This window comes from Mycetomoellerius zeteki, unplaced genomic scaffold (assembly GCF_001594055.1).
Source record: "Mycetomoellerius zeteki isolate Tzet28-1 unplaced genomic scaffold, Tzet1.0 scaffold70, whole genome shotgun sequence".
NCBI lineage: Eukaryota > Metazoa > Arthropoda > Insecta > Hymenoptera > Formicidae > Mycetomoellerius > Mycetomoellerius zeteki.
In genome coordinates this window covers 2,632,332-2,643,833 of record NW_017257720.1, presented here as the reverse complement: position 1 = coordinate 2,643,833, position 11,502 = coordinate 2,632,332, and the positions used below count along the sequence as shown (strand labels likewise).

Genomic DNA, 11,502 nt, shown 5'->3' with positions numbered 1-11,502 from the left:
CGCACGTGAACAACGAGCGACACGTACCGGCTTTACAAGTACCAGCGCTTTTCTACGATCGCAGATTACATGATTGTAATCTTGATCTACGTTACGCAACATAAGTATACGGAGATACAAGTTTACGTTCCACGCGACGTATTGAATTGCGCTTCATTCGATCAAGTTACGTTTGTATCAATGTACCTAACGTCGAATATATTTAAAGTCTCTTTAATTTCTTAAATTTAGGAAACATTTTTTTTCTATATATGCTTGTTTATATCTTTATTTCTCTTTTCAATTATTTCTTGATGTAAGAAACACGATAACATTTTTTATGCTTATATTTTCCAGTGCACCTAATATTTTATTTTATATTTCCTAATTTACTACAAACACAATTATGTCGATTTTGTCGTAAATAATACATGTAAAATATAAATTTTACAAAAAATTTCTTCCTTGCTTAACTCTCCGTCACTAGAATCTTTAAAGACCATCATCGATATATAATATTTTAATTATGAATTTTTTGGTAGATAAATTCAAATCTGTAAAAATACAATCTAATTTCTATGATGATAAAAAACTTGTTAAAGTTTTGTTAATATACTAAAATTTTTCAGATTTTTATATAATTTGGAATAATGAAAAATATTTGCTGTGTTTCTTGAAAACCTCTTTTGCTGATGGAAGAGTTAAAATTCATGTTGCTGGCGAAGGGTTAATTTTACTCGTATATTGTACATAATTTCTTGGCACGCAATTAAGTAACTTTACTTAAAATGATAATATTAAACTTTTAGAAAATTAGGGACAAGATTTACTCAGTGTTAAATTTAACGTTTGAAGAATTAGGGATAAAATTTGTTCGATGTTAAATTTAACTAGACTGCAAATTCTATGATATAAGCAAAATTATTAAGAGAATCGTGAATATATGAGAATCACAATGAAAATAATATAGCTTGTTCGGATTTCTATAATTTAATAAAATGTACAAATTATCTTTCTACTTGGTCAAACGATTCAGAGATAACCAAAGTGGATTTAGCTCGAGTGATTGTGCATGGAACGGAATAGTCGGAGTTAGTCAAGAATCGCTTTAGGGAACTGTCCACACCAGAGCCCGCGGCAAAACGGGGGTTTGAAGGCTTCTACATGAGGATCCATCGAGCACAAAGAGAGAGAGAACGCGGCTTAAAGTGGTTGTGGCGGACAACCCGGTAAACTTTGAGTCAATTCACTGTTGCGGCTTCCTTTATCGCGTTAAACCGGGTTTTCCCCCGATGAAGGACGTTTCTCTTGAGTATCTAATCGCCAGGTACAACGGTGAAAGTTGCTAACGGCGACGAGAGGACCGACCGATCGACTATCAGGCATCGAAAACCTGCGATCCGTGGATTGACAAACGTGATTTTGTACTCAGTACTTTTTGTTGAAATCGGATTCGCGACGAAAGTTTAATTCGGCTTTTGATTTAATTAACTCTTTAAATGCACAAGTTTCTTTTTCGGCGAATCTCTCAAAACCTAAAGTACATTTTAAAATGTACTTACTATAACATTCTAAAAAGTATATGGGTGTGAATTTAATACCGTGCGGTGTCTATAATTTTCATCATGTTTGTGTTAATATTAACATCAGTATGATGTGGATTTAATACCATAGGTATTACAAATCCACACCATAATGATATAAATATTAACATCACATTGTTGGAAAAAGTGTGTCGAATTTAACATAAATCGCATGTCTCAAACGGGGAATTTAACACAAGATGAATATATTAGAAACTTACACAAACATTATGTAAGAAAATAAATACGAAAAAGATAATATCGACACTGTTTAAACAAGCTACGGAAGCATATTTTTTCAGTAAAATTAACATAATATGTTAATCCACATTTTATTCATTCATCTTAGAATTTACGTTTTAAAGTACTTTATTTTTACGTCACTTACTCATTGTGTTATTTTGACACTAATTGTAAGAAATGTTGATTATCAATTTAACACAAAATCTTTAAATGATATAATTACATTATGTTAAATTAACACTCGAATATGTTAAGAAATTCAACACAAACTGTTAACAATAATGTGAGTAGACTATTTCCAACAAAAATACACAATTTTTTTTACTATGCAGACATTTCAAATTCACACTATGTTGGTATTAATACTAGCATCAATATAGTGAGAATTATATAGACACCGCATAGTGTTAAATCTACACCAATATTTTTCATGCATATAATGGCATAGAAAGAAAAAAGATAAACGTCTTGAGATGCTAATATTTAAATGTAATATTCATATCGTAGTTTAGTAAGGATACTTCAAAAGAATAAATCGATATTCCGATCCCCGTGTTTTTTACTAGAGAGTTTTATTTTAAACGATAATGATATGCGTAACAGGTGTACATAGTCACATGTAACAGTCGATGAAAACTCCTAAAGAAAGTACTGCGACATGCATATCGAAACCGCATCAAATGCAATACGTTAACGCGGATAAACAGTTAACGGGGGTGTACATGTAATTTACGGTGATCACGTTCCGCACATAACGCGGATCGCGCCTGGGGCGCATATTTAACGCGCTAATAGCCGCGGTCGAAAGCCCGCGTGGTCCATGCGCGGCGGGACCGTCGGTGTTTTAAATAATCTCAATCGGTCACACGTTTCGTCACGGTACAGCCGAGCTAGAAATATATTTTTATGTGCGACGAAACACAAAATCACCAACGCGATCGCCGATGCATTCATTCGGCCGGAAAATACGCGAATGTTACGCATGAATTACTTTCATGCATCACCTCTCGTTTATGGATTTTATGATAAACTGTATAGGAGCAAGTTTATCATAATACAAATTAGATAGAAAGACTTTCAGCTTTTTTTAAATATTAGATATTTTGAATATTGCGAATTAAAATGTTATTACATAAAATGAAATTTTATGTGAGGAAGATTTTAAACGTTCGTAGACAAGTTTTCTAAATTTTTTAGAAGAATAAGAAAACTTCAATAGGAATAAAAAAAATTGTCTTATTATAATTTTATAATATCACTGGCTGTTAATATTAAATGAAAGTTTTACAAGACAATTTTCAATAACAATAGAACAGTCATGTTAAAAAAAGACTTCCATGCAAATGAACAGAAAAAGATATGCTGATGTTCAGTCTGTTCTGTATAAAAAATTCTGAAAGCGCGCGAGATTTCTACGAAGTCGTCGATTTTTTGAGCCATTTAAATGCAAAGCCCGTGCTACGAATATACCTTAAATTAAAAGGGTATCTTACTTTTTTCCTACTGAGCTGAATGGAAACCATCCCTTTTTCATTTCTTTCAAACTACCTTCTTGTCGTTTATTCGCGGTATATATGATTTTTCATCTCATGTATATGATTCTCTTTTTATTTTTTATCATAGTAATATGCATACGGCTACACATAATACAAAAATACTATGTTCTGATAAGTCTGATATAAAAAATGCGACACAACGCTTAAATAATATCAACGAAAACGATTTAAAGTATTCGTTAAGTTGAGGTTTTTAACAACAACTGTAAATACATATAAATCTAGTATCGACAAGGGAAACACACCACAATTATGCGCCGCTCTTGTAATTTTGTTCGTCAGGTTGCAAAAAAGTTGACGCGTACGTTCAATGAATTCCAAATGCCGACTAATTATCGTTGTTGGAATTAACCACGTCATGTCAAGGCGCCTACGGCCGCGCGTAGGTATGGTTTTGTTTAAAGCTGTACCCCGAATGCATAATGACGGCTTGGTGATGTGCCGTTGGTGGGATGCCAATGTTGCGAATGCGGCGCCGCGTGTCAGTCTGCTTCTGACACACGCGGCCCGACCCGCTTTGTTTCGCGCCAGCCAGCCGTCTAGGAGAAATTGAAATTTCGTTTAGACATCGCGCCCAAAAGAGCAATGTCCCGATGACGTGTGTATGGAGGTTGATTAACCTCATCACTCAACGCATATTTTATATAAATTACGACGCATAACGTTCTTATTGTGTAGATTCTATATGAAAATGATTTTCAAAATTGCTTATCACATGAAGATATTCGATATCTTTTTATTACTTCGGACAGCAAAGAGAAGTTTCATTTATTTATTCCAATTATACTACTATCAATTAGATTTTTATCATTATGTGATTTTAATTATTGTAATTTAATATCTAATGAAGAAATAAGATAAAATAATAAAGAAATACAAAAATTGTCAAAGAAGTGCCGATTTTAAATTCTAAAAAAAATTGTTAAAATCATAATATATAAATTTTCGTCATCTCGGTGCCATGTATACTTTACGATTGGATTGAAACTGTATTCTTAGATTTCCGCGGTTTTCCGAGAAAGAGCATGGAGAAACATAAGGGGACGGTGACTACAATAGCGTTCGATTTTATTGGTCCTCTTCCACGAGTGGTACATGCTCGTTTCACACACACACACACACACACACACGCACACACACACACACACACACACACGCACACACACACACACACACACACACGCACACACACACACACACACACACACGCACACACACACACACACACACACACGCACACACACACACACACACACACACGCACACACACACACACACACACACACGCACACACACACACACACACACACACGCACACACACACACACACACACACACGCACACACACACACACACACACACACGCGTGCTCGCATCGTGATCACACATACGCATACACAGTTCCCTCTCTTTTCCCATACGTGCTGCGGGGTTCGTTTTCGCGAGGGACGCGTACCACGTAACCAGACACTTGCTCCAAATGGTTTCCGTACAGTGCACGTAGATTGCGGTTGCACCGTCGGTCGTACCGACAGTCAGCAGATCGAGCGGCGATCGAAGCAACACTCTTGCACGATGTATATCGGAATTTTACGATTGTTACAACGAAGCTTTTGAAATTTCTACTAGGCACTCATATTTTTATTGATTATATGTTTGATGCATTTTTCAGAGACGCGGATAACTTACTCTCTGAAACGTTTAGAGTGAATTGTTACTCTAAAGAGTGAAATTTTACTCTTAAAGATTGAAAATTGACTTACTCTTTTTTAAGACTGGCTCAATTTTCACTCTTTAGAGTGAGATCCCACTCCAATGAATTTAGAGAGTAATTTTCAGAGAAAACGTTTTAACATGAATAATACAGATTGAAACTTTATAAGGAAACAAAATAGTAATTTGTATTGTGAAAATAAGAATTTTTTTACCATTGTGAAATTTTGCAGTGACTATATGAAGTTTGATCGAATATGTAGTGAAACGATGGAAAAATACGGACGCAATTTTCGACCCGATGCTATTTTATGCAGTGCAACTTGTCTCTTTCCATAAATTGCGCAGCTACAGTCACGTTGTAATTAAAAAAAGCATGTCCCTGTGATTCGCGCGACTCGATTCGCGTACACCGACACGGAAAATATTCGTATGCACGTGACATCGAAGTTAGAAGTCGTTAAAGGAGTTTTAGTGGCGGCACTCAACGACCCGTGAAATTTAACTTAAATTGCAATTCAAACCGACGCATTACAAAAATTTAATTGTTGCGATTTTTTCAATGCAACGCTGTTGTTCGTAATAAGTGTTTCATGAATATGGATATGTTTAGAATCATTTTGGTAGATTCAATAAGTTTAACGCAAATGACAAACTTGTTAATAAAACATCAAATCACTTTTTTTAAAAAAAGGGCAATATTCGTTCATATTTTATCTTTTCTCCTCGTTCATATTTTATCTTTTCTGATTCAAATATTTCCGATTGTGTCCATTTTGTTTTAGAGTTGCGATATCGATAAAATGACAATAAAATAAATGTTAAAAAGGAACTTGTATGGAGAACGGAAAATACATCCAAGTTTTTAATCACATAAATGTACCACTTTCGATGATTACAGCGAACATGTTAAAGCAGCAAATTTTGCAGCGATTTTCACGAGTGGTATGGTAAATCTCATTATATTCGCGTTATCATCAACCCGGTAATTCAAAATGAAACCTGCGTTGACAACATTTGCCAATTGGTGTACATACGATGTAAACATAGAACGCACGTGCGGATGCGCGAAATATAGAAATGCCAGAATTGTGTACTTCCGACAATGTGCCGACTGCATTGGCTAATGTTGCACGTCAATAACGTTTATCAGAAATCCAAAATTATGACGTGAATAGAATTTTCCGATGAAGAATTTTATTTACAAGAGATTATAATATAAATTCCTAATATAATATTCACAATATTTAATAATGCATGGCAAAGAGCGTGATATTGAACAAAAGATTTTTTTAATACCTTTAAATTTTAATATGTTATGATAATTATATATTATGTAATCATTTCAATAACGATATAAAAAAAGTATTTTTTGTAATTATCTATATAATAACAAAAAATAACATCTTTATTAATTATTTGCTAAAATGCCTCGCAAAGTTCTGCATTTTTATGTAAACAAAAATACGTATGTCGTATAACAATTTATTTATTAAATAATAGAAAGGGAATTTGAAAGAAGTATTATACACGCAAGCTGTAAAACAAGTGTTGAGGGGACTCGATTATCTTTTCTCTTCGACAATCTGTTTGATTTTGCCTGACATCTGCGCAATTATCTGACAGCCAGTCCCCGTTTGCCATTTTTACGGTTCTTACCGATACGTGGGATTGTTCACGGAATAAGTGCATGACGCGAGAATTCTAGATTACTGTTTTTATGAGTCCTAGGAGAACGCTTCTGTCAGCGACAGGCAGCAGTGGGATTAGTCACTCTCCTTGATGTCCCGCGGTACTACTTTCGTATTAGATGAATCGTCATGGTGGAGAGAATGGGTGCGAGCGAAAGAGTGCAAGAGCGGGCTTTCTGCGGCCGCAATCTCGTGGCGACAATTACGCGGCGGTAACGAAACGGCTTCTCAACGCGTTGTAATATCACTGCAACGCTGATAGGCGAGATTAAACCACGGCTTGCTTAATCAGAGAATCCTCGTTGAGGAAGATCAAAATTCTAATGTACTCTCCGCATTTTAATATTTTAACCAAATTTTAACATCTCTTGTATTAATTGTATGCGTGAAAATTACGTTATTTTATCACATTTTTTAGGAGGAATTATGTATTCTATAAATAATTATGTAATTTTGTTAATTTAAACAATTAACGACGAAAGATTTTTCCGTATTTTTCTTTATTAAGTTTATGAAATATAAAAGCATCCGCCGTTAAAATGGATATGTCATGCGTTTTAATATTTTCAGTATTGTCAGTAATATTTTTAGTAAAATATGAATTCTATAAACTAAATTTGGTATTAAAAAAGAACCAAATAGAAGCATATAAATCCACCGCTGTTGTTTACTACAAGTGCTTGATTTACAGAGTACTTTGTCATTGATCGCGATCGGAAATTCTGCGTCGATATATCGTGCATCTCCTACATATTTCATATATTAAAAACGTCACACGGCTTTGTCAATCAATATTACAATCTCGATGTAGAAATAGAAATGGGAGCTCTGCGCGCTCGTCGGTATTTGTCATATACTGCGCGCGTTTTTATTTTACATCGGCCAGAGATTTTTCGTATTTATTTTGAGTGGATTTTTTATCGTGCGTTCGCCGAAAACTCGCAGCGCAGACGAAATTCGAAGTTAAACGTCACTTTACAATCCGAGCGGGACGCATCACAGATACACGGTGAATAAAATTCATATTTTTCCCATATCAATATTTGCAAAACTTCTCTGTATCCGATCAAAATCCTGGCGTCGCAGCCCATCTACGATAAAGCACGTACGAGAGGGGGCAAACTGGCAAAAAAAAATTGTTATCGTTCCATCGTGATGGATCACATAATCAAATCGATGACTCGATACAACAAGATTGTAACTCAGAAATTATTTTTGAAGTGTCTATCAATGGTGATATATGTTTCATGCTAATAAAATGAAGTTACATATCAAGTATGACAAGCCAAAAATAATTCTAGGATTGTATTTGTATTTTAGAGGGGATGATATATTTATTGGAAAATTTTTACTCAAGTTTTTCAATTTTGTTTCACGGAAATTTATCTTTCTTTAGTGGAAAAATGTCATAAGATTATTATTGTGAAAATATTTTAACGTTCAATTTTTTAAAAAAGAAATCATAAATTTTCCATTAAAAAAAAGTATGTATAGAATCTTCTCGTGCTACACTGAGAAATTTAATATTTTGTATACAACATATTTGTAAGCTATCAACGTCTAATGTGTGTGGTGGATAAATCAAGTTAGTCAATGGATCGAAAGGCGATGCTCGTGAGGGAGCGGGGAAAAGTTTAAATTTGTTCTTGGCATCCGCTCAGTTGACGTTGTGGGAGATATTGAAAGAGTGGATAATTTACTCGATTATTTAATAGCTTGGCTACGGCTGCGAGCCAAGCCAAAAACTTTACACGTACAGTATACTACGAGACGGCACGACGTGCGCCTGGATGTTGCCAACTTTTATGAATGGAATTATGACATAACATCGACAAAATTGCACTCTTTCGAAACCACGTTACGGTACGTCGCCCAAGTAAGAAGCGCAAGATACTTTTATGCGTGTACGTGTATAGTATTTGATTAATAGTTAAAAGTATTAATTATTATATAAAATCTTATTCTGCAGAACATTTATTAAATAATATTTTATATTGCACATCGTAAAATTATATCAATTTACTATAAATGTAAAAATACAGTAAAATTTTATTTATAAAACGAAAGAAGATTCGATTCTTGTTTTGTACCCTAATATTTCTATATTTATTATTTACACATTTTTATTGCATTCAAATAATTTTTAGAAAATATGCTTATAAATATGATAATTTCAATATTATTTGCATCAGCTCTTCAATTATAACATGCTGAATAACGTCATGTGTACCATCCCACAGAATAGGATTCCATATTAAACCTCTTTCGCCGGTGGATTACTCATTACCGCGCTAACAACCTCGGGAACGTGCCGACCTTAATCACGATTCACAAATTAATCTCGCGGCACCGCCGACCGACGGTATCGTTTGTTGACGGCACCGTCTAGCCAAATATATTACCTACTAGGATCCGGAAGACGTGCGAGTAAGTTATGATTGTGTGCATGGAGATTACCCCTCCGACTTCGGCAAATATATCCATTGTACCGGTTGTAATTTAATCGGCGGAATGTCGGGAATTCGACGCGTTAACCCTCTCGAATTTCCTATGTACAGGAACACTGAAAAAATCGTTAGATTGATATAAAAACGATGATAAAGAGAGGAAATGCTATTAACATTCCCAGAGAAACAAATTGTTAGCTAAGAATAATTTTGATTAAAGCACATATGTCGCAATAAAATGTATAGAATTATTTTTGTTTAATTTATTTAATTAATTAATTCTCAATTACTACAGTCAAAATAGCTATTATTACCGATATCTTATTAATAAATAATAGCAATTATAATTTATATTTATGTTTAATAAAATTACTTTTAGCAGTTGAAAAAATATCTATTATAATGATTATATTAAATAATAATATGTAAAAGTTAATTCCATATTCTTTCCAATATTTCATAAAATAACGGTGTTCGGATAATATTTGATTATCGTAACTAGTAATTAAGTTCTATTGAAATCAAATTGACCGGAAATATGCACGAGAATTAATTTAATCCTCCAACTGAGTTTGATCCACTCTCGATTTAACATCAATATTGAATCGACAACGGTTCGTTTCACGATGAACTTTGCAAGAAACTGTATAATCTTACTATAAGAACGTTAATTGTCGTTCTATTAGTAAGAAAATGCAAAACTTCATTTGATGATCGTGATCGCTAAAATTGAACAAAAAATTGGCAAGTGAAAAACGACAGAATCTCAAAAGATTAATTTTTTTTCTATTAAATTAGACTACCGTATCTCGTGACATAATTCTAAAATGTGCACGATTTTGCTGAAGTATCCAAAAATTTAACTAGATACAGATCTGAAAATAATTTTGTTAGACCATCAAAATTTTTAGATAGGACACTCAAATTGATTGCTAGAATGTCAAATTTTTTTGCAATCTAGCAATCAGTTTGAATGTCCTATCTGTTTTGAGGGTCTAACAAAATTATTTTCAGATTTGTATCTAGCTAAATTTTTGGATACTTCAACAAAATCGTTCTCTTTGTATGATTTAAGAAAGCAAACTGGAATTTGGCTTGATTCTTCTCTTCTTTTCATTGATTGAAAATCAAGCAAAAGTTTTTATATGTTCTTATATAAAATTATTATCTTAGCATTAAAAGCTTAGCATATTAAGTTTTGATACTCTGACATGGTATATACCATAGATATATTACATATCTTTTCCTTATTAAATTAAGACAAAGATACAGAGAAATAATACATGTAATATACCTATAGATATAACCATATAACTAGGTAGATACAGAATTAACGAAAATTATTTTCTTATAGGTGGAAATGGCGATGTCGAGGATTCGGATACTGACGTGCAGGACTACAGTACGGACGAGGACTACAACGATGTTTTTGACTCAACCACAAACGGGTAAGCCTTGTACAGCTTGCAACCCCTATCACCTTATCGTCTTATCGCAGGATTAAATACGAAACACATATCCATCTAACTAGCGCCGCGCTTAATTAGCAATTAAAATTGCTATTGATCACGTCTATCCGCAATGACCGAATACTTCCTCTCCATGTCCGGGCGAAATTGCCGAGACAAGCAAGAAACCGACTCGAACCCTTTTTAATTGTGTTACGTCTCTCTCTCTCTCTCTCTCTCTCTCTCTCTCTCTCTCTCTCGTCCTTCTTTGTTTTTTTCTTTAGCATTCTTCATTACTAAAACGGGAAGACGGGATAAGAATATTTTATTGACCGCCGAACCGCATCAAAGTATCTTTTAAGATAATTGACTTATCTTAAAGGAAACACGAAGACTTTGAAATGTACATCAATATATTAATGCATGTTACATATATATAAATATATAAGTTTGATTATAGTTTATTATCATATCATTAATACTCTTATTATTTTATTCATTATTATTTAATAGAACGAAAATAATATTTCCAATATTCGTAATAAAATTAATATATAAGGAAATATACATTTACTAGTCGATGGAAGTCTAGGACGTAACAATATTTTAGTCAGATAAAGAATAAATGTTTATGAGAAAAACATTGGAAAAATATATACAAATAATAATATTTATTTCGAATTTAGATCGAGAAAGTAGACATTTTTTTGACATCTTTAATAGTTTAATCCAAAATTGGCCGATACAAAAAAATCAAACATCAAAAACAGGTATGACAATCGCAAAAAAAAAAGAAGAATTGTATGGGGGAAGACGAAAGACATTTCAGAGATTCGTTTCTA

The 11,502-nt window shown here is 33.5% G+C and overlaps 1 protein-coding gene across 1 annotated transcript in view; it reads left to right on the top strand.

Moving 5' to 3' along the window:
* Positions 1 to 11,502, top strand: part of Ror (tyrosine-protein kinase transmembrane receptor Ror) — a 282,701-nt gene that overhangs the window by 217,225 nt on the left and 53,974 nt on the right. The window contains exon 2 of the mRNA XM_018458067.1: positions 10,567 to 10,660. Within this exon, the coding sequence (XP_018313569.1) occupies positions 10,567 to 10,660 (94 nt within the window). The remainder of the gene's footprint in view (positions 1 to 10,566; positions 10,661 to 11,502) is intronic.